Below are 24,589 nucleotides of genomic sequence, written 5' to 3' on the forward strand. Positions count from 1 at the left end.
TCAACTCCCACTACTGCCATGAATTCTGCAGGTGGCCTTGAGTAAGCCACTGTTCTCAGCCCCAACTCCCCAGCTGTATTGTGGGGATAATAATAACACTGACTTTATTAAATGCTCTGATTGTGGCACTAATCTATACTGAAATTTTTTGAAGACTTAACCTTGAAGTATCTGCAACATGTCTTCCTCAGTGTTAATACTTGCCTCAGTAAACTTGAATTACCCATGTCATTTTGGTGGCCAGCATAGCTGTTGTCAACATAGTTTTGTCTTGCTTCTGCTTTTTCATTATCTCATTGTTAAACCTATTTTCATGTTATAGTTACATGAAAATCATATAAGGAAATAAAGAGGGTACTACAAAAACACCTCTAGCAGAAGAAAATATCTCATGATTATAACCAAACAGTTAACTCATCGTACTTCTACAATGCATTCCTGCATCCCATGGAGCAGCCTCTTATAAGAAAAAACAGCGTGGCTTCCCTTACCAAGTAGAAGCAGAGCCTATGGAATGCCTTAACATGAGTCAGAGGCCACCATTTAAGCCTGGTGTTGACATATTGACTCCATATAATAAAATTTTTCTAAATGATAGGAGATGAATAACAATTGAGTATTGTTTAACAGTTGCAAGTTACATTTTCAAGCAGCCTGGAGATTGTATTTTAACATTTGTACCCTTGCATGCATTTTTCTCAGATCTGCACCATCTTCACCAGAAATCTCACCACAGTCATCACCTCGCCCCCATAGACCCAGTAATGATCGTCTGTCCATCTTGACCAAGCTAGTTAAAAAAGGAGAAAAAAAGGGTTTATTTGTAGAGAAAATGCCAGTTCGGATATATCAGGTAATAATACAAATGATAGCTGGATATATTTTAGAAGCCTCCAGTTTTCACAAGTTTAAAAAAATAATTACAGCTTGAAAATTGATGGAATATAGAAATTCCTCAAGTTAAGGCTTTTGATAGGATGTACTTTTGAAACATTAATGTGTGTTCAGGTTACATGGCTATCATACTTTTCTGTCTGAGGAAGGAATAACAATACCTAGGAACGTACGCTGCTTGATAACATGAATGCAGTTGAAGTGGTGAAAATAGAACAAAATGGAAGCAAAAGACCCAACCCCCAAAAGAAAAAAGAGATGAGCAGCACTGGTTACTTCAATTACTTCTTTATAAAGAGAAATTAAACTGTGAGGATCAACATATATTTTTATGTAAAAATTCCAAAAAAAGAATAAAGGAGGTAAAGCTAGAAGAAACATGACACTGGTTCATTCCATTACAAACTTTTTTCTGTTTGTGGAAAAGGGTAGCCCAGACCATATTACTCTCACTTGTTCTGTAGGCAGGACTATGCAAATTAGCTGATTCTTACATCTCAGTCCGTAGGAGGAAAAATCTCAGTTCCAGTTCTGTGTGCTCTGCAGCTAGGTTCTGTTTGTCTTTCCCTCCTCAGAACTTCTAGAATATTCTGTTCTCCTTATCAGCTCTCTAACTTTTTGCTCCTTATGTCTTTCCTCATCAAAGCTTCTAGGAAAATTACAGCTTAATAGTTGGTAACTTCAAGAGGGATTTTTTTCCTCTAGCCCACTCTGCCTCAGAGCTTGTCTTACTGGAGAGATACCACTTAAGATACCCAGCCAGCTGCTAGACATGAGATGTGGAGCAAGGTATCTGGCAGAACAAGCAGCTAGCGTCATGCTCCAAGGGATATTGCAAAGCACTACTGAGCAGCCTTCTAAGACCCCCAACAGCCTTTTCACAGGTGGTTACTACTAGGGATGTGCAATTTGGGTTCAAAATTTGGCAAAAATACCAAATTTTACCTGATTTGGTAAAATTCGGTATTACCAAACTTAAATCTGTAATCCCGAATAAATTAGGTAACATCAAATTTAACATTACCAAATAAAATTCAGTAAACTTCGATACGCGTGGCAGCGCTGTTCCTTCAGTAAGCAACAGCAAAGAAACACTGCTTCCTGCTATTTTGAACCAAATGTGGGGTGAGAAGGGAGGCGGAGTAAGTCAGAGGCAGAAGGGGAAGGGAGGGGGGGGTGAGTGGCAAATCCTTGCAGCAGCTGTCCTTCTCTGGCCAATGGGATTCTCAAGGAGAGTGCCTTTTTAAAACTGCTGCAAGGAGTTAAATTAGGATCGGAGTTAAATTAGGATAGGCTAGTTGTAGGTTTTCCCCTTAGGGAATAATGGATATTGGAGGTGGCTGGGGGCACTGTCTTTGGTGGGCCATACAAGAGCTCCTAGGGGTCCAGTCTTCATGAAATATAGGGGGTCATTAGAGGGCAGTTAGGAGTAGGTCCCCTGCAAATTTGGTGAAATTTGGTCTAAAAATGACCCACCCCCTGGCCACTGGAAATTTCCAGACAGAGTTCCCCATAGGAAACGATTAGCTGAATTTTACCAAATTTGCTCTGTATTACCAAACCAACTGAAGAATGAATTTGATATTCCCCAGATTCCAAGTTTTTTCCCCAGTTTGGTATTACCAAACCAAATCAACCATTTTTTTTCCTGTGTACACCCCTAGTTACTAGTAATGAGGCTCTCCAAATCAGAGGAGCCTCTGGCTAATAATGCCAGCTTTTCTTACAAGGTAATTATAATGATTGCCCAGGTAAGCCTGATCTCATCAGATCTCAGAAACTAAGCAGTCAGCCTTGGTTAATAATTGGATGGGAGGCATCCAAGGAAGACCAGGGTTGCAGAGGTAGGCAATGGCAAATCACCTAAATTAGTCTCTTACCATGAAAACTCAGACAGGGGTCACCATAAGTCAGCTATGACTTGAGGGCTCTCCACCACCAATCATAAGGATTACTGCAGTGATGTACAGGAAGTGCTTTGAAAGGTAGTGCTGAAAGCGCTGAGAAAAATACATATTGATGTTCATATTAATACGTATTTCTTTTGCTTATGTACCAAGCATTTATTATTGCACGACTCGCATTTCTTAATGGTTATTAATGTAACATTTAAAGACCATTTTTACTGTGTAAATCTGTAGTGTTTATTGCAGTGATTAAGAGAAAATAGGTTCACTTTCCTTTCAGCAATGGTTCTTCCCCTTCCCTGCAAATGAAATACAGCGAACTAAAGAGACAAAACAGGGCTTGAGAATGTCCTTTTGGATTAGAGCAGTAACCTGATTTTTGTGCTCACTCCTTGTAATCAGGAAAATATTACTTTTAATTTGGAGTCTCTTCTTGTAGCTTACTTGGGAAATGGCCATTGCTGGAGCACTTTTAAAGCTTTTTAAATTAATGGTAGCTGCAAAACGTTGCGGCAGTGATTTTGAAGTTGAGATTTTCTGTGAAGAATGTCTGTTGTAAGCCACGTGCTGGTCCGTTTTAATAAATGACTCAACACTTCTGCAATCTCCTTTGGTAATTTTAGTTGCCACTTTGTATACTTTTCCCCAATAAATAGAATCATAGAAGGGGCCTTACAGGCCACATAGTCCAACCCCCTGCCCAATGCAGGTATAGCCTAAAGCATCCCTGACAAATATTCATCCAGCCACTCCTTGAAGACTGCCAGTGAGGGAGCACCCACCACATCCCTAGACAGCGGGTTCTACTGTTAAATTACTCTTACCTTGAAGAAGTTTTTCATAACATTCAGCCAGTACCTTCCCTCCTGTAGTTTAAATCCATTATTGCGAGTCCTATTCTCTGTTGCCAACAGGAACCATTCCCTTCCATCCCCTAAGTGACAGCCTTTTAAATATTTAAAGAGAGCAATCATGTCTCCCCTCAACTTCCTCTTCTCCAAACTGAACATTTCCAGGTCCTTCAGTCTTTCCTCATAGGGGTTGGTCTCCAGGCCCCTGATCATCCTGGAGACCAAGCCCTCTGCACCTGTTCCAATTTGTCCACATCGTTTTTGAAGTGAGGTCTCCAGAACTGCACACAGTACTCCAGGTAGGGCCTAACCAATGCAGTATATAGTGAGACAGTGATGTTCTGTGATTTGGATATTTGGATATAACCTGTGGTTTGGATTGCATTTACCTTTTTTTGCTTCTGCACCACACTGACTGCTCGTATTTAGTTTTCCATCCACCCATATCCCTAGATCTTGTTCACACACACACACTGCTACCCAGGAATATATCCCTTATCCAGTATGCATGCTTTGCATTTTTGTTACCCAGGTGGAGAACCTGGCACTCATCCATCTTAAATCACATTTAAATATCCCCACCTTTTCAGTGTGTTCAGATCTTGTTGAATTCTATCCCTGTCTTCAAGGATATTTGCTACTCATCCCACTTGGGTGTCATCTGCAAATTTAATGAATAATCTTTTCACATCCTCGTCCAGAATTCTACAGTATTTTTGAGATAGCTAAATCAGAAGGACACACAGTATTCTTTTTTCACAGTGGTATCATTCTTCCTTCCTGATGATTCCTAACATTGGACTGAGGAATGTGATTTGTGCTGATTCTTCACTTGCTGTGGCAGTCCTTCAACATCTCCCTCATGCTGCTCTTAGGGATCCTCGGTCCCCTGATAGCAGCATTCCATGGTACATTTCAGGCAGAAGGGGGGAAGTGGAGAAATCACACCTGCTTATTACTGTGTGTTGCTTTTCTAAGAATAATATGTAAGTTCTAAAAACTGCAAACTAACAGTGTAAGTTTTAGAGATTCTAAACTTTTCCCTTGGCTTTTATTGCTAAAAACAACAACATGCTGTCTTTATAGATGGTGAGGGATGAAAACCTGAAATTTATGAAGAATAGAGATGTCTACAGCACTGATTATTTTAGTTTTGTCCTGTCACTGGCTTCATTAAATGCTGTGAGTAGTGAATTTAATCTTCTGTTTTGCTGAACTCTGTGGTGTTCATGGAAAAGGAAATCCACCAGACATTTTTCTAAGCACATTGAGTGGCAGCCTCAGGGAATCCTCTTCATCTTCCCTTGTCATTGTAATGGTTGTCTTGGTAACATTTGAGGTCCTGTCTATCTAATAATTGTGTTTTAAGAAATTTAGCTAAAACAATTCTCGTGACCATGTATGACTTAGTCTCTCTCTTTCTCAGACAAAATTAAAACACTCTTACTACCCATCTATGGCAAGTGTGAGTTTACAGCTAGCAGTCCAGTTCCTCTTCCAAACATATCTGCGAACTAAGAAAAAGCTCAGGTAATGCTTCATGTGAAGGTACTTACTGAACAGGGAAGGCATATAACAAAAATTGCTGATGTTGCTGTATTTGTTTTTAAGGGTTGATACAGAAGAATGGATTGCAACCATTGATGCTTTGGTCTCTAAAAGTTTTGATGCTTGTCAGTGGTTGGTAGAATATTTTGTTGGGCCAGAAGGCCGGGAGCTCATAAAGTAAGTATCAATACAGGTTCACCGATTTCTGGATAATAGATGTCTTATGTTAAATAAACCAAAAGCAATAGTATCCCTTCTTCGGTTTTGCACTCAGTATTTTGTTATTTAGGCACTCTGTTTTGCATATAGATACTGACTACTTCTGCATGTAACTAGGCAGCTTATGCCACAATTTCACATGTTGGATTTCATAACAACAACAGTAATAATAGTAACTGTGTTTATATACTGCTTTTCTAGACAGATTAGTACCCCACCCAGAGTAGTGAACAAGGCAGTGTTACTATTATTATTAATAATGACTAACTAGGGAAAGATTTCTGTGGAAACAAAAATATAGTTTAAGTGTTTTCTGCAAAATTAGATTTCAGTTTCACAGCTTTTAATCAGGTGACCATTTGTAAATTAAAGAAATTACTTAATATGCATAAGGTATAATGCTGTGCCACTATGAAAAACTTGTACTATCTTTTTTTTAAGTAACAAGATTACTTCCTTGATAAAATTAGGGAATATAGCAATGCTAGTATTAATTACTGTCCTCATATTTCTAATTAAACTCAGTAGTATGTAAACATCATGTCTGGAAAGTGCTCACAGATGCAGATCTTTCTCACCTCCCTTTTGCCCCAGCTGATGGAGGCTATGGGAACCTCATGAACAAATGTCATAGGGGGCTGCAGTGAGGCAAGAGAATCAAATGAAATGCCACTTCCTCTTCTGCCAGTAGAACCAATGGAGTGAGGATGGGTAACTGCCCATTCTCTCTTCTCACTGCAGGCCTTGTCCTCCACATCAGACTTTTGGAGATCTCAGGGAACATTGGGGGGAAGAGGCAGAAGATACCTGCATCTATGAATGCCTTGTACATTGCATGTGTAGGATCCAAACCATAGTCCTGTACTTTAAAGTATCCTGTGACATTTAAATTTGTGCTCAGAAAAGATATTCTTTAGTGTTCAAAGTGTCACTTTGGAAGTATGTTGCAGCTGATGAAGAAATGTAAGGAAGGCTGAAGACTTTCTATTTATAGAAAACTTCTCGAAGAATAATATATGACATAAATATTAAATCTTTTGTCAAATTCAGTAAGTGAACTATGTGCGGAAACACATGCTTGTTCCAAATGAGTCTTGGCTCTGCATGATTTCCAAGTGGAAAGCCTATCTGTATCGCTTCAGGCGGTCAATTATTGCTTCCTTTTTATCTAAGTATATTGTTACGCTGTTTAATCCTGCTGATTTTGAAGAATTCCTGCCAGAGTCATAATTTACATTCTGTAAGGCAACTTCACTCTAGCTATTAAAAGTTAGCCAATGCAGTTTTACTGTCCCAAAGAAATGTAAATTAGCATTGGATTTGACAATAAGAAAAAAGCATAATCATTTCAACTGGTGTACAGATAAATGAGATGTGCCATGATGGTCATGTCCTTTTCAGTTTTACTCCATGTCTTTGTATCTCTCTCCAGGACTTTTCTGCTGGAATGCAGTGTAAGAGAGGTCCGAGTTGCTGTGGCCACCATTCTTGAAAAAACCTTAGACAGTGCCTTGTTTTATCAAGATAAGGTGAGTAAAATTTAACTTCAATGAGTGATTAATAATTGTGAAACTGGTGACTGTACTTTGAAACTATAGCATGCTGCTCTTTTGTTACTAGGATCTTTTCTTCATTTGTATTTTTTTATACTGTCATCACCAGTCTTTTAGAATATTCACTCCCATACCCTCAGAGACCTGTGTTCAAGGTTCTGTGTGCAAAAGTGAATCCAATGTTGTGAGATACTGTTTTAACTTTTCGAAAAGAAGTTTCTAGCCCATATGGCTTAAGTGATGTGCTTGAATCTCAGGAGCCAGTGGTTGGAGACTTGCATTTTCTGTCTTACTCCTTGTGTACACTTGTACATCACAGTCAGTTTTGCTATGTGCAAAATTATGCTAAACTTCTTAAGTTTCTCTGTTAAGCATTTTACTTACTGAACCATTGCTCACTCCTCCCATAGTGAGGTTGCATGTGCTGAAACCCATGTGAACAAGTCCTGTCTGACTTCTATATTGTTCTTTAAAAAATTTCCAATGAAATACCAAGGAAGCAATCCAGAATGAGCAACTAAAGCAAAACTGTCCAGCTAGTATTATTGTAAGCAAACTTTGTGGAATATTCTTTCTTCGTTGTCATTTTAATAAACTGCCTAATATCTCCTAAGAAAATACTTGTTTAACCTTAGCATGTGTCTTATTTTCATTGTTCGAAAATGCTTTAATGTAAAATGCTTTAATGTACTGCTTTAATGTAAAGTCTTTTTATCTCTATTTTTTTTACAGTTAAAAAGTCTGCACCAGTTAGTGGGAGTGCTGCTTGGTCTGTTGGACAAAGATGTCCCTGAAAATTGCAAAAACTGTGCCCAGTACTTCTTTTTGTTCAACAACTTTGTGCAAAAGGTAACCCAGATAACCATCCTCCCACTACTGTTTTACAGATGTTCCAAGGCAAAATAAGCTACTTTGGAAAGCATTGCCATTATCATACAGAAATGTTAGTAATTCAGATTTAAAACTTGCATTGTATAACATTTTAAGAATTACTGTATTGACTTTTGAATGTTTCTCAGAACTGTACTGTACATGTGACATAAATAAATCTCCAAGGAATGTTAAGAGCATTCATTCATCTTTCTTTCATATATAAATATGCCACAAAAGCTGAGAAAGGGTCAGGTTTCAGTCTGGTGTTAAAGAGCCATTCAGAGTTTTTTAGATTACTACAGCTGAATTTAATCAAATGTGTAAGACAATGTTTCACGATGAAATATTAAAACAATAATAATGTGACAAATCAAAATATGCAGATTACTTCAGAACATCTTTAGAGAGCGTCTAAAAGATGGTGACTTTCTGTTCTGCCTATCTTTTCACAGCAGGGTTTAAGAGCTTGTGATCTCCTCCTCAGGCATTCTGCCTTGAAGCATATGATCAACTTTCTTCTTGGTCCCAACCGACAAAATAATCAGGTAACGAGCAATGTTCCCTCTAAGCTGTGCAGTGCTGTGAGCCAAAAATCAAACTCATGAGCGGAAACAGTGCCTTACATTAACGTTTTGATCATGCCTCCTTTGAAAAACAAATCATTTCAGTCAACAAACATACAAAACATATAAACATAAAATACAAACTACTTTCATTTGTATTACAAATTATATATTTATGTTTAATGTATGTTTAACCCTCTTTTTGCTCATAACAATTCAAGACCAGCTGCTTGTTAATCCTTCCATATGAGGAAGAATGGCGTCTTCTGCTTCAGTGATCATGGCATGGTATTAGAATTTTTAGATTACCTGTGTGTATAGGGAACCACTGGGGCTAGAAAAGACTGATCTCCCTATCTCTTTGCAACCATGACGCGTAAGGTGAGAAAAGCTAGAATGCATATTCCCCGTAAGGAACCGACCTTCATCTATATTTATGTCTACCTATCTGACATTTTTGATCAAGGATGAGGGGAGAGGGGCTCCCATCAGGGGAGTGAGCCACCCTCTCCTCTCACCCTTTCTTGAAAACACCTCTGAAACTTCACTGGCTGGGGGAGAGGGGCTCCCTCTGAGGTTCTTCCCTACCACCCCTTCCCCAAAGACAGACCACAAGCAGCAGCAAAACAAGCAGCGCATCCAGCTCAAACCCTATTTGCAGCCTGCCTGCCCTCATTTGCCACAGCTGCCACCTGAGGGTAGAGGAGATGGGAATGGGGGAATGGAGAAAAGGCAAAGGGAGCATTGTTTTAGTACTTGTTCACCCATCCCTGCTGAGGGCCTCCAAGCAAAACATCCCCCCCCCCCACGAGACCCTCAGACCAAGCAGCAGCAAGGAGAAGGGAGAGCTGCCCGGCTGCCACCTCCTGAAGCAATTGGCATAGAGAGGCAGCCGGTCCCCACGCATTCCACACCCACTCACCTGGCTTTCTCCCACGCTCCCAGCCAGGCTGTGTGCTGTCTTGATGTTGTAGAGGCGGGTGATGTTGTAGAGATGGATGAAGAAGAAGAAGAATCAGCTTCTCAGACAGCTTCTGCTGACTGGGCTGCAACACTGAGAGCGACATGCTGAGGAGGGAAGCTGCCCAGCCACTACCACCCATGAGAAGGAAGGAGGGGGAGAAGGAGAAGGCCAATCGCTCACCAGAGCCATGGGCCACACTCACAAGGCCTCCATCCGGGGGGCCACTGCCGCCACATGCACACTTTCCTCCCGCCTCAGCTTGCCAGTCTCCATGCTCTTTGGGAGTAGGCCTTTTGAGCACTGCCTACAGCCACCACGATCTCCTCGTTCTCCCTCAACTCCCTCCCCCCCATCTCTCACAGGCAACACACTGAGAAGAGAGGCTGCCCAGCTGCTGCTGCCTGCGAGAGGGGGGGAGGGAAAGCAAGGGAGGCGATTGCAGTGGCTGATCACTTACCAGCGCAGTGGCAGCCATGGAGGCAGTCACCTGCAGAGTGGGAAGTTCAGGCTGAGCAAGAGGGCGGGGCCGCCCGAGAGGAAGCTCCTCTGTGCCTTGGATGAGAAGCTGCGCACGAAGGGGTGAGAAACCGTGTGCAATTGCACACACGCACACGTTAGCAGGAACACTGGTAACAAGATATGCTGAACATTCTAATAATCTGAGCAGACTATTAGTTGCATTCTTGTTTGTAGTGTTGTAACACTCTCCTTGTGAGGTTTAAAGGAAACTTGCAACTACCCCCTCCCTCCAGTTGCCAGTGCCACTGCTAGCCTTGGACTTGAGAACCCAGAGGAAATGGCAGTGGGTATTTGATCCGGTTTTGTCCTCCTATTCTAACAGGAAGCCTAGAGAAAAGATAGACTCCCTCCCACTTCTTCCCTTGGATCCCTCTTTCCAGTGCTAAGCATCTAGTAGCCCTTAAGGCTTAAAACAAGATCGTGGTGTAATGTGTGCAGCATAATGTAATGACAGCTCTTCAGGCAGTTCTGGGCTCGCTATGAGATGAGCTTCTCCTTAGAAAACAGTGCATTTGGTAGTTGGTAAAGGAATATTTTTCTTGCATGAACTGAATAGAGTCAGCAGTTACTGCTAGCAATATAATGTTAACCAAAATGCAAAAAAACAATCGTTGCTGTGATATGCTTACTATAGAGAATATTTTATACCACAATAAAAGTAATTTTATACAATTTATAAAAAGTCTCTTTATATGTAATGTTTAAAAGCATATATTCCGTTATGGTTACATGTGTGAAAGGCAACACGTCAAAAACACTTTTGCAATAGGCAAACGAAATGCCAAGTGCTAAGTATATAACAATTTTTTTATATAAAAATTTTCTTATATAAATATGAAGTGCTTGTGCCTATAGATGACAAATTAATGTCTAAACAAGTAACCAATTTTATAATTCAAATACTATCTTTCTGAATGGTGCAATATATACCAAAGTTCAAAATTCTTCATAGGATGGTCCAACAAGTAAAATTCTATGTAATGAGTAATAACTGCGACGGGAAGCCAGCAAATTCACCCGTTTCAAATCTTCATCCTGGCAGTTATTAATATAGTAATAATCAAGTACAAAGATAATCAAGAGCTTCAAAAAAAATTTCAATATGTTCCAACACCATCAGCAGCCATTCCATTTAAGCCATTCCATCACACGCCTTCATAAGAACAAAGTTGTTACTTGCCCAGGAGCAAGTATGTCATTTCACCAGCATTTTCCCTGCCCGTGCCCACCCCCACCCCCCGCCCACGAGCTCCCAAATGCCTTATAAAGCACACTTCCTGAATTCTAATGTTGTGCCTCTCCTAGCTGGTGTTCAGCAGTTCTCTTAGGCTCAGGGATGTAAAGTAAAACACGTCCAGTGGCACCTTAAAGGCTAACAACATTTATTCCAGCATTCATTTTCTTGAGTCAGAGTACAGCAGCTCTTTATTGTGTGCTTTTCAGTAAGATTTGTAAATTGCTTTCACTTTTTGAAATCCTTTCTGTCAAAACAGAATCGCAGATGGAGTTCAGCACAAGCACGTGAATTTGGATTCCTCCATAATACTGTGGCGTTGCTTGTTTTGCACTCTGATGTCTCTTCATACAGGAAAGTGGGTAGGTAGTGCTGGGTTTGCCTTAGCAATCCAAGTTTGATGACTTGTCTTAATAATACAGTTTCATTTGTTTATCAGAATCAAGCAATTAAGCTGCAGCAGTTTACTCAATAACTCTAGTGCTGGTTATCAGTGACTATATAGCAAAGGCTATACATTTGCTACTGAGATAAATGTCTTCAAGACTTAGATGCATGTGGTTTTTTTTCCCCTTTCTCTAAAGCTCCTGGTGCATTTATTTTGCATTCACCTCTTGACATTACCACCTCAGGGCCACTTCTGGCCCTCCATGAAGAAGTAGAAGCCTTGCTATTCCTCCCTGAGGGGAAGCCTTACTTAATGGAGGTAAGCTTGTATTATAGGTCTGCAGTTTTAACTGCAAGTGGTTATTTGATTATTTTGTTGATGTAATAGAGTTGCAAAACAAACAAACAACCATTCTGCCTAGTGATCATAAAATATTACATGCTTCAAAACCGTTGTAGCCAAGTGAAGAAGTACCAAATAAGGTTATAAAATGGTATCTTATAGAGTCTGCAGAGTAGGGAAGGAAATCTTGTCTTCAGCAAATGCTACTTTAAAACACTACCTAGCTGCCTAGTTTTATGACTCTTCTTTCATAATTAGGTGATGCATGCTTTGAGGGAACTAACTGGATCACTGATGATTCTCCTTGAGATGGTGGTGCACTGCTGCTTTTGTAATGAGCACTTCTCCTTTACCATGCTACATTTAATTAAGGTGAGAGGCCAGTCAGAGTGAACCTTCAAAGCAATCTGTTTCAGTGTTTCTACACAATGCTTGAAGCATTAGTTTGGATTCTGTGAAACTTTGTGTTGTGCATGCTTATGAGTGACAATACGCAGAATATTTATTTAAAATATTTATATGATCTACCTTGTCATAATATCATCTGTCCCTAAATGGTAACTCTTCAGCATTTAAGAACTGAGTTTATGCTTTGTAAAGTATGAAAAGAATAGTTGTCAAATTTAGGAATGAGCAGAGGTTCTGGCATGCTCTCTATAGATTTACAAGCATGCATCTTGGGGGAGGGTGTATATCACGTATGTTTGTTTTCATATTCTGAGTGTCTTTATTATATAGCTTTCATGATTCCTGACAACTAGCTGAGGTGCCAGAAAAGGGTGGGTGGGTCAGAAAGCAGGACATTTGCACTGTGTTTTCATAGACATAGCTGCTTTCCTTATTTACATGCATTGTCCTTTCTGCCACTCCTGCAACAATCTTGAAGAAGAATGCACAAATAAATAAAATGAGCAGTAACTGAGGTGTAAAACAACTTGTTTTTCTGATGACGGGTTTCTGACAAGGTAGCCAGTAGCCTGTTAAAATAATTCAGAGAATTTTTTTAACAGCCTAGTACTCATGAACATACTTTTCCACCTACCTGATTCTGTATGTCTCTGGTTTACAGAATCAGTTGGAAACTGCTCCACCTCATGAACTGAAAAACACCTTCCAGCTTCTTCATGAGATACTGGTGAGTGTATCCTTTTACCATTCTGCTGACAGAAAAGGATGGACACTCCCCCCCCCCCCGCACCCCGCCCTGTCAATTCTGACCTGTGTGTTTTTTTCCTGGAGAATGCCTGTTCCTCCTACCAATGCCTTTTTCAGGCATTACAGGAGGCTACCAGGGGAAGGAGGGGGAAGGTTTTAGGATAGATCCCATTAAAGCTGTGGATTTAAACCTATTTCAGAATAAATGAAGATTTCATTGATTAAGACCATAGCTCTAGTTTCTACAGCCCATTTTAGCTCTTCTAATTAGGGCCCATTTTGTAAAGGAGAATAACATAATGGAAGTCACTTTAATGTGTAACATTCAGTCGTTATAAGAATTACAGAAGATAGTAGAAAGACTTATTATGCATACTATCCCCCTTACCTACATATAATCCAAACTTGAAACTTTAAGCACATTTACTCATTCAGCTGGATAGCATCATTTAAAAGTGTAGGTGATAGAATTGCACTTTTTTTCTCTCCCATGTGAAGCCTAGCATATCAGAGAAAAGACTGCTACAGCCTCCTCCCTAACTTGATAGATTTCCTCAGTCAAGATGTGTTTGACCTTGAGGAAGCATTCAGTCATGCCCCCCTCATCTCTGCCTTGGAAAGTGATACAGTCCCAGGACATAGATTGTTTCTTTAATTGGTCTAGTTTTGAAAGCACAGTACCTTGGTGTTACTTAAATATACGTATCATTTGTCTGTGTGAACTGTTGATGCATTTAATTCAAATTGACTTCAGTGGGTTGAAGATGAGCTTTAATTCTTACATAAGCATCAGTGTAATTAATAATGAAGTTACTTTTTACTCTGGCTGAGTCTTAATCTGCTGTTTGGCAAATACATTTTGCTTAGGGAGAAATAAGAAAAGAATTAAGATGCTATGCAGAGTATTCTACCAATATACTTCCTTTAGTTCACACAAGCAAACTCAGATGTGGACATCTATTTCTACTTATTTATTTATACCCCGCCTTTCTTTCCAATGGGGACCCAAAGCTGCTGCTGTACTCTACTCTCCTCCATTTTATCGTCATGACTATCCTTCAAGGTAGATTAGGCTGAGAGCATGTGATTGGCCCAAGGTTACCCAGCAAGCTTCCATGGCAGAGTAGAGATTCTAACCTGGGCCCTCCCACATTCTAGTCCAAAACTCTTACAAGTATGCCACACTGGCTTTCATGACTACAGTATTGTATTGTGCTTTAGCCAAACAAACATGATTATGGCCAGTGTTATTTGTCTCTCTGTGCCACTAACTGAATAATGTGGCAACAAAATCTGAAGTGCCAGACTCTCACCATAATCTAGACACCAAGTATCACTATAATCAGCCAAACTTTTCCCCCCCTTTTTGCAGGTTATTGAAGATCCATTACAAATAGAACGGGTCAAGTTTGCATTTGAAACAGAAAATGGATTGCTAGGCAAGTAAATCTGCTGTGTGGAGTTAGCAGCTAGGATTCAAAGAACTTAGTCACAAATAATTTTGTTCTTAATGTTACATTTTCAGTTTTATTCACTTGGAAACTGAAGTGCTTTTTTATCCCTTTTAATCTTTTTTATTCTGCCTACTGCTTCTTTAGTAGGCAGCATTAAACGATTAAAAACTGTAGGGTTTATAATAATGAGCTATATTATTAGCCCATGTAATCATCTTTAAATGGTACTTCATTTCCAGAGGGTATGCCTACGATTTGTTGCATTTTTATTTAAGAAATAGAGCTGAGCTTTTCAAGTTGAGCTCAGGTTAGAGTTTTTCAAGTTGAGCAAAGCATAAGACATAGTATCTAATTATCTTGCACTGTAGCATAGTCCACTTCTAAAGTTCTGTTTCTTAAAAAACTTTCTTTCCTTTTAACAGCTTTGATGCATCATAGTAACCACGTAGACAGCAGCCGCTGTTATCAGTGTATCAAATTCTTGGTCACTCTTGCTCAGAAGTAAGTAAAAGTAAGCCAGCAAAAGTGAAAACTTGGTGAACTCTGTTTATGTCAATGGTTACATGTTTCTAGACATTTCCTTCAAAGACAGGCTTGATCAAGGTTTTTGATACTTCATTTTAGCCTTGACTTTTAGGTCAGTGCAGAATGATAGGAAACCATAGATCAGGCATTGTGTTTATTTGTATTCATTAAGCATTTTTATCTCTCCACTTAGTGACTCATGGCAGTTTACATCACTAGCCAAAGCTACTTGACAAAAACATTAAAACCAATTTAACAACTTCACACAGATAGCGACATAAGTAAAAGCTTTAATGTCCTCTACAGTATAGCTTATCAGCAAGATCTTTACTATCCATAAAAGTCTTATCAAAATAAGATGGCCTTATATTGTCTGTAGAACTGAACCAGAGTAGAGGCCTTCCTGGGAGGCTGTTCCAAAAACACAGGAATGGTACCAAAAGGATTAAACAAATGGATGTAGGGAGGTCTCTCTATTGGCTGCAGGGCTCTGATATCAGGTTACAGAGTCTCCTCCAGCTACTCAGAATAACAAGGCCAGGGGAATTCCAAAGTCCGGTCGTTTGCAGCTATCAGTCTTATAAGCCAAGGAGTATCCGAAATTCAGAATCATTCAGGCTGAGGTCAGGTTTCCAGTGATCAATCAGGTAGTGTCAGCAGGTCAGCGTCTCAATGTACACTTTGCGTCCACACCCAGAAGCATGTCTCTGGAGGCTTTATAGTCTGCACACCCATATGTCACGCACCCAGCTGGCTTCTCAGGCACAGTTCTGTAAAGAATCATCTTTAGGGGTGTGTACCCACAAAAGATTCGGGTTTCCCATTTCAGGTTTACCCGAAGTGGGAAAAAATCTGGAATGACCAGAATCCCGAAGCAGCAAGCTGCTTCGGGATTCTGGTATTTAGCTTGCTTTGGTATGCTCTGTAAAGATTCAGAGCATACTGAAGTGAAGGGGGGCAAACCCACCCCCACTTACCTGGCCAGCAGGAAGAGGGGAGGCCGATCAGCTGGGCACCAGAGGGAGCCGCTGCCACCGCCATGGGGGTGGCTTTCACAAGTCCAGGACGGTCTGGCCTGCAGGGCCGACAACGGCCGGGCGGGGAAGACTAGAGCCGCATCCTCTGGCCCTTCTACCCCCTCAAAAGGCCACCACTGCAGGAGGAAGGGCCTCCTCCACCTTGTTTGGTGCCTCTACGGCCATTTGAGGGGCAGGAAGGGCCTCCTCCACCACCGTGGCGCCTGCACAAAGCCGGGACAGCCCAGGGCCGGCTCCTCTGCCCCCACCACAGCAGCCATTTGAGGGGGAGGAAGGGCCTCCTCTTCCTCGTTCGGTGCCGCTGCAGCCATTTGAGGGGCAGGAAGGGCCTCCACCACCACCACTGCAGCCCTCACGAGGCTGGGACAGCCCAGAGGCAGCTCCTCTGCTGCCACACCGCTGCCTGCAGCAGCCAGCTGGGCGGTGGGGAAGGCTGGAGGCACTGCCGCCGCCAAGGTCAGAGGGGAGGTGGGAGGGCCCGGAGCTGCCTCCACCACCGCACGGCCCTGTCAGCCCAGATAAGTGGGGGGGCGGGGGAGTTTGGGCCAAGTTTAAACAGCCCTGCCACTTGCAAGCTGCAGGGAAAGGGCCCTGCCGCTTACAAGCTGGCAACTGAAGTGACAACTTCAGCTGGCAACTGAAGTGAGCCCCAGGCCCCGAAGCTTCCCAAAGCAATCCAAATGCTTCGGGAAGCTTTGATTCAGGAGTTCCAAATTGGGGCCAGCATACTGGCCCCAATTCGGAACTCCCAAATCTTTACGGATCGGGTCCGATTCAGGCATTTTTCCCGAATCAGATACCTGAAGTGCACACCCCTACTCATCATTGTCTGCAGGTAGCTGCCTTTGAGCCATCAAGCATGCACTGCGCCTTTTTGCTTGTAATTCAGCCCTTAGTCTGCATCTACAGTTTTCCACAGGCACTGGTCATCCTGGAGGGCTGGGAGCAGCTTGCTGGTCTTCACCTGCTGGGTCAGAGCTGGCGGATGGAGTTGCTTCTGACCCAGCTTCTGGCTGTAGGTCCTGGCATGCCTGTGCCTCATTCTGCTTGTTGGCTTCTGTCGGCCCTGAGCTGGTTTCATAGGTCCCCTTCTCCTCTGAGGAGCCTTCACTGTCACTGAGCCCTGGCTGCACCATGACAGTCTCCAGGAGAAGGAAACCCTGAGATGATGCACGGGCTTATAATGGGGCTTATAATTTCACTCAAATAGGAAGGCCTGAGGTCATGCAAGCTTAATATCAGCATCTTGAATTGGATCCAGAAACATGACCCTGTGAACCTGGATCAAGATGTGAGTAATATCATCCCACTACCTGTCTCCAGCCAATATGCATGCAATTGTACACTTATTGGAGCATCGGATCATTTTCAAGTGTGTGTGCAGTAACCTAGCCCTGAAGTTACAGAAGTGTGGGTCAGCTTTGCCAGATCAGCAGATCTTTGCTTCTGCCCATATCGGATGTTCTACTAATGTTGAACATTTAATAAAACTCTTGACCAATTGTGTCAACTTCAGCCCTACATCATATTACATGGGCAGAGCAGTCCCCCCTGCTTTACCAACCAGTATCACTTTCAGCTCATCTGGGTACATTTTCAGTGATAAATTGGCCTACAAAAAACTCACATTTTTTTCATATCTCATAAAGGGCTTGTTCTATTTGCCCTTTATTGAAGTTTATCCAAACCAAATTGATTTTTTTTTCTGAGCCTCATTTAAGTGAACATGCAGTAACATGTATCCAGAACACTGCAGAAAGCTGTGTCACATTAGTTACATCTATCACAAGCTTTCTTTAATGAGCTTATGGAACTGTCAGCATTCAATTGCATTTTTGATCTGTGGTTGTTTTATTCACGTGAAACCATTTCAGATCTAAATTTGTGATATTTGGGAACACCCAAAGGTACAGATTATTCATCTTTTAGCCAGGTAGAGAACTGGAAATAGGACTACTACTACTTCACTCAGTTTCTTTCTCTTGTATTTGCAGTCACTTCCTCACTACCATCTATATTCTCCAGCTAATATGCTTGCTTCCTGATGGAAACTAAGATTTTGCTCTTCAGTAAATCACTAGTTGAGCTTTATCTTGTGGCAATCACCATTTATTTTTCTTTGATTTGCTATCTGTCTTGTTCAGACACTGTCCTGAAAGCTAGTAGCTACCTAGTATTCTGGAGGAGAAAGTAGCAAAACAGGAAGTTATAGGAAAATCTTATGATGAAACAAGTGCATATTGATTGCTAAGATCTATGTGGCAATCACTGTTTGTTGTTTTTGTAAATAAATCCACTAAAGTTACTAGCTCACACAAATGATATTAGTCAGTCATTCACAAATACCTATGTTTAGTCACTTTTTGCATATTAGCACCTAAGCAAATAGAACTAGGGGTCCAGAAGTACCATGTTATCCCTACTATAGCAGTATCTCAGAAAGAATAATGTACAGTAACTGCTAACACCACTTCTTCAGGGTTTGAAAATGAACGGGTATTCTGTATGTATTCAGTCACTGCAAGTTATGACAGAAAATAAGTGTCTAAATGGCCACTTGCCTAGCTGTTTGTGACAAGTAAAAGTTACTACTATATGAGAGGGCAGAGGAGATTTTTTTTTGTAAATATCTGTTTACATGTTGTACTCAGCCCGAATAAATTTGAAATATTTAGCCTTCTCCAATCTGTTTTGTTCTGCTTACTGGCTTGAGTTGATGGCCATAAGCAGGTGCAGACAGTTTCCTTTTTAAGCCAGGTAGTTCTTAGAGTGTGAAAGGGAGGAGTGCAATTCTTGAATATTGGATGGCTCTTGATGATACATTTTGTTTTAATTCTCAAAGGTGCTCTGCTGCTAAAGATTATTTCAAAGAGAATTCACATCATTGGAGTTGGGCTGTACAATGGCTTCAAATAAAGGTAATTTAACTGCAGCCAAGACACTTTTCCTCCACTTACAAAATTAAAAAATCTTTTCACATGGCTATAGTGCAGGCTAATGTAAATAATAACATTTATTTATATAGTGCCTATAATTGGCAAAAATTAGCTGCAGGTTTGAAACCTAATAATGATAGACAAATAAGGGGCTGAAGTCTGGTTTAAGCAGCTAATGCATAACTGCTCATGTTGAGACTCTGCTCTGTGGAGAGAATGAAAGGCTGTGCCCTGAGTAATTCAGTTGCCCTGAGCAGTAATACACTACACATTTCGTTAGGTTCACCGAGCAGCATACTACTCATTGTCTGAGCAAAAACCCTAACACTTCTTTGCAGCATCTAGGTAATGGTGGTGTTAATGTTTAGCAACTCTGTTCTCAATAATGGGACATGTTGGACTTCCAGTGTTCCAGGCTCTTAAGCAGCTGTCCCTAAAAGGCCATCTCACTCACTGGAAATATTTGCTAATTCAGAAAACTTTTCTTCTCATACAATACTGGCATTTTGTCATAGCAATGCCAGCTTCCTGCCTAAAGATTGAGGAATGACCTTGGTAGTGATGTAGCCTTCATTACAACTGGATTTCTTTCTCTCAGCCTCTAGCCATAAAACTAACCTAAATTACTGTACAATATTTTTCTTATATTTCTCTAGATGTCTGAACACTATTGGGCTCCACAGAGTAACGTATCCAACGAAACCTCAACTGCCAAAACCTTTCAGCGCACTATTTCTGCACAGGTATAGGGCTGTGTTTGGCTCTGTTTGCAAAAAAAGGCCCTCAGTAACTTTTTATAAAGCAATGTGATGAAATCTTCATTGCTTTTGACAATCTTAGCTCATTTATATACAATTCTAGCCAGTCGTATTCAGTATAACTTGATATGTAGCATCAGGGGTCATTTCGTAGAAAAAGAACTGCAGCAACTCTTTAGCATAACTCATTAGCATATGCCACACCCCTTGCCATCACCGGAAGTGTGCCATTGGCATAACTGATTTGCATATGCCACACCCCCTGACATCACTGAGGGAGGCTTTATCACCCTCCAGAGTGCCCTTTTTCTCCCTCCAGAGGAATACAGATATGTATTCTTAGGGCCCTTCTGGAAGATGACAATCAACAGATAACAATCAGAAGATGACAAAAAATAACCTCAGAGGAAAAAAGTCACTACACAGTGTAGTACACACTAAGGAAAATCCCTGTCCTTGCAGTGGCAAAGATCAAACTGAGGGAGCGGTCCCTTCAATGGGCTTAGACTGAAGTAACTCTGCTTAAAATTGCACTGTAAGTCACTTAACTCTACAATCCTCTCTAAGTGGCCACCTGTGCACTTGCTAGGCCAGCACAAAGCTTTCTAACACAGTTCAGACCTCAACTGTATCTCCTGGGCAACTCAAGAAGGAAAATGGAATGCTAGTCAGATAACCAAAACAGTAGAGCTGAGCCTCAGATGAAATGAATTCGAGATCAGTGGATATTTGTATTCATGATCTGTGGACTGATTTTTCTCTCTCTTTCTATACCGCCTCCCACTCACTCTCTCCCTCCAGTCCACACACTCTCACACACTCAGGAGTCAAAAATGAAAATAAAGCAAATGAAATCAAAGCAGCGTACCCTCCTTTAGAAATTCAGCCCCAGCAGCCCGGCTTACAGGCACTCACTCACTCACTCTGGAGTCACGAATGAAAATAAAGCAAGTGAAATCAAAGCAGGTTACCCTCCTTTACACCAGCAGCCCGGCTTGCAGGCAGGCAGGCAGGCGCTCGCTCACTCACTCACTCACTCCCTCACTCAGGAGTCACGAATGAAACTAAAGCAAGTGAAATCAAAGCAGATTGCACTCCTTTACACCAGCAGCCCGGCCTGCAGGCAGTCGTTCACTCTCACTCACTCACTCACTCACTCACTCACTCACTCACTCAGGAGTCATGAATGAAAGTAAAGCAAGTGAAATCAAAGCAGCTTCCCCTCCTTTACAAAGATAGCCCCAGCAGCTCGGCTGCTGCCTCGGCTTCCTGCTGCTAAGGAGACGGGCAGCAGGAAGGCAGCGTTGAGGAAAAGGAATCATGTGAGCAGGGCCAAAACCCACGTGATCTCTTTTCAGAGCTACCGGAACACCGTTCCAGCGTGTTCCCCCTCCAAATGACCCCTGTGTAGCATCATCTTCCCATCAGGCTTAAAATAACATTTTTACAAGGTGGTGCTCCATACAGAAAATGCAGCTCTTGTTAAAACTTGCTACCTGAGCTGGGGGCCACTTAACAGAAGCCTCTCCACTTTGACACTGCATTTTGTAAGCAGCCTCCAGTGCTGGCATAGGAATCTTCACGTGATCAACCACCACACACTTGGTATGTTTACAGGTGCTGCTCTCCTGTGTGAGGAGCATCACATGAGTTTTCTGCAGTTTCTGTGTAAGAGAGGTTACATTTAAATAGTCCCAAATAAATACCCATTTGTAGGGATTGCTGGTTATTTTTTCTTGGAGAAGTCTGATATCATACAAATATAATAGCATGTCTCAAGTCTGTGCTCTTCCTTAGGACACATTGGCATATGCCACAGCCTTGTTGAATGAAAAAGATCAGTCTGGAAGCAGTAATGGATCTGAGAGCAGTCCCGCCAATGAGAATGGAGGGAGACATCTACAACAGGTAAGCAAAATAACTTAAGAGTCTATTTTGTACATACTTAGTAAAATTGGTGTACAGTCAAGCTTTTCTAATACTCAGAACTCATTTTAATTAACTCTGCCAGTAGCATCATGAAAACTTAGGAGAAATTGTGCCCCTTGACAGACTTTGTCACAGTGGGCCTCCCTGTTCTGGAGTTTGCTACTATCACTTTTTCTTTTAGTAAACCGGGCTGTTGATAATCTGTAGACAAACTGGTTCCTAAAACATTCTGATTGCCAGTCATGCAACCAACTTCATTATATACTATTTGAAGAGTCATATATTGTGTCTTAATTTTTTGTTTGTTTTGAAAGGGCTCGGTTTCTCCCATGATGATTGGTGAACCTAAAAGTGACCTTGATGATGTGGACCCTTAGCAGTTAGCTGAAAACTGAAGAACAAAAGTGCAACAGAAATATTGAATATCTGGCATCTTTCTGATCCTGCTAGAATCCCATCGCCTACACCTTGAGAAAAACCAGAAGTGAAGGCTTTCTAAGAATCTGTGGCTGTGCTTCTTTGTAAAGAGTTAAATGTATTCTTCAGCTGAGAAACTTAAGCATAAGGCTGCAAGAGGTTCCCAGCATCCTCGCCAGTTCTCATGGGATGCTAGTCCAGGCATGGGTAAAAAAGATACCTGTCAAAGATTTTTACCAGTTAAGGGGGGAAATCCAGTGGTTGAAATTTTTATGTGAACCTTTAAATAAGTGAATGTATAACTATTGCTTTTCTGTGATGCTGCAAAAAACTTTTGGTTTTTATACAGAAGAAAAAAAAATCAAAGACTGCCTTTAGGTATGGAGGGCAAATTTTTAATCTTTCTGAAAATATTGAATAGGAATATTCAAAATTATGTAAAAATGTGTGATTATTTTCTTTTGGCAATGTAAAATATTAGTTAATCAGTTTACACAAGAACCTTTGTATTTAATATGTCTCCCATGTAATTTGTATAGCGCTTTACAGAAAGGGCTCATTAAAAGCCCTTTTGTGTAAGGATGGTTATTCCTTATGGAATGGTTTTGGTACAAGAAAGTCTGGAATTGGTGACTTGTTTCTGACGTCATAAGTAAATGGGTAAGAGCAATAAAAGAGCTTTGTTTATTCCAAGAATACACATAAGTGTTGTGGCATCAATGAAACTTTGGAAAACTATTGATGAGTTCATTTGAAAAAGCACTTTAAGACAATTTTATTGCTATTTGCCTCCTTTAAATCATCATTCTAATACTTGGAGACATATTGAATAAATGGTAGTCTTAATGATGTGATCTGCAATCATTTGCTTGTGTTTTTGAAATTAAGAGAGTTGGAATTGGATATATGATTCCTTAAAAGACGTGGGGGCTGAATTTTTAAAGAACATTTTAACACAGGCAAGGTATAGTTGGCTTTGTTTTTGCTGAACAAGGCATACCACAGATGTATTGCCCCTTAATAACTGGAAACCAATTGAACGACATGGGTGCAACTTTTCTTTTCCCATGGAAAGTGCAGTTAAGTGATCTTTTCTCATCTGCTTCTGCTGTGCCAATTTTGAGTTTCATTTTCATGTTCTTCTGCACTGCTTTTGGCCTTTTGTTCATGGATTTTGCCTTAATTTGAACAAAATGTACCATGCACATGAATTGAGCAGAAAATTTAAAGAGTGCCTGGGTTACTGCCATTGCAGAAAGATTTGCCAAGTCAAAGGCACAACCAACCGAAAAGTGCCTTTTTTCTTTTTTATTTTTATGTACTGTTGCAAAACCTGATTTGGCATATAGCTTTCTTCACTGTTGTGCACTAGTAGTGAATATAAGAAGTCATTTCACTGTTGAAGGAAACAGCCGTACACTTTTCAGTTGCAATTCTTTTGCCACATATATGAATCAAAGGAGCACTGTTAACTTTGCATATGCGAAGTGATGGAAGTGATGGCACTTCTTGGGTTTCTTCTGTCAGAACAGTGTCTTCACTGAAATATGATAGAATTTAAATATTTTATAAAACTCCTCCAAATAAATTTCTAGAAAATTTTAATTATGATATTTTAAATTTTTGAACAAATGTTGATGCTCTTTCCCATCCTTATTGTTTCAACTAATTTGAGCAAATACACAAAGATGATAATGTAGGGAAGTATCATTCTTATTTATCCAAAGCAAGTTAATTCAAGTTTCCATTATTTCCTATGGAAAAGTTGGTTTTCTTACCACGGGTTGCAGCTGAATTTACATTGCATGTGATTTTGCATTGCTTGCAAAATCACAAGATGGTCTCTTTTGCCATTATATATCCTAAAATCATTGTGGGCTGTTTCCTACTCCTCTTCCTGCTTGTACAAATTTGATGATTATCAATTTCTAGTAAGATACTTTGTTAGTTTTGGTTTCCAGCTGCTGTCACTTGAACCTGCTGAAGAATATTTTTTAAAAAAATAATGCAACAAATCCAGTTTGCTGTGTAAATTGTGACATGTTTCTATGTTGTGATCACTTTTACTGCCAATCTTTTTGGATGAACAGTGAATTTTATACATATCAACAGAATATTCTGTAAGGGCAGAGGCAACTACAATACAAATTGTAGGTGCTCATTGTGTGAATTTGTCCAACTAATTCTTTAAGACACTTGGTTCTGGAAAAGTAAAGGCAGTTTTCGTGGGAAAATCCTAGTCAGTGGAATAAAGTTTATTCCTGTCACCAAAACCAGTCTGATCATTAAATTGTGCAAAGAAGTAATTCTTTTTATACCTGGTTTACCCTCTAAATTGCCCTGTAGTCAAGCAAAGTTTGAGAAGAATATAGAAATCTGTCGTTTTGGCGCACAAGAAAGTGGCCAGAACAAAATCTCAGAATTTTTCTTATTCAATCTGATTCTTTTTGCCTCGTCCCAAGCTGAGGTCCTTTGAGGAACAGGACTTCTTTAGAAGATGATACAGCTGGATTTGTCATTGTG

General features: G+C 40.7%; 1 protein-coding gene across 2 annotated transcripts in view; it reads left to right on the forward strand.

Moving 5' to 3' along the window:
* Positions 1-24,339, forward strand: part of USP24 (ubiquitin specific peptidase 24) — a 176,996-nt gene extending 152,657 nt beyond the window's left edge. For both annotated transcript variants that reach the window (XM_054979479.1, XM_054979481.1), the window contains 17 exons: positions 703-853; positions 4,739-4,834; positions 5,079-5,182; positions 5,264-5,377; positions 6,852-6,948; positions 7,705-7,821; positions 8,298-8,390; positions 11,385-11,487; positions 11,710-11,831; positions 12,114-12,227; positions 12,925-12,990; positions 14,383-14,449; positions 14,887-14,965; positions 18,869-18,944; positions 19,619-19,705; positions 21,518-21,628; positions 21,964-24,339. In XM_054979479.1, the coding sequence (XP_054835454.1) occupies positions 703-853; positions 4,739-4,834; positions 5,079-5,182; positions 5,264-5,377; positions 6,852-6,948; positions 7,705-7,821; positions 8,298-8,390; positions 11,385-11,487; positions 11,710-11,831; positions 12,114-12,227; positions 12,925-12,990; positions 14,383-14,449; positions 14,887-14,965; positions 18,869-18,944; positions 19,619-19,705; positions 21,518-21,628; positions 21,964-22,026 (1,660 nt within the window). In that variant the 3' untranslated portion in view covers positions 22,027-24,339. The remainder of the gene's footprint in view (positions 1-702; positions 854-4,738; positions 4,835-5,078; positions 5,183-5,263; positions 5,378-6,851; positions 6,949-7,704; positions 7,822-8,297; positions 8,391-11,384; positions 11,488-11,709; positions 11,832-12,113; positions 12,228-12,924; positions 12,991-14,382; positions 14,450-14,886; positions 14,966-18,868; positions 18,945-19,618; positions 19,706-21,517; positions 21,629-21,963) is intronic.
* The last annotated feature ends 250 nt before the right edge of the window (positions 24,340-24,589 follow it).

Source organism: Eublepharis macularius, chromosome 5 (genome assembly GCF_028583425.1).
Source record: "Eublepharis macularius isolate TG4126 chromosome 5, MPM_Emac_v1.0, whole genome shotgun sequence".
In the NCBI taxonomy this organism is placed as follows: domain Eukaryota; kingdom Metazoa; phylum Chordata; class Lepidosauria; order Squamata; family Eublepharidae; genus Eublepharis; species Eublepharis macularius.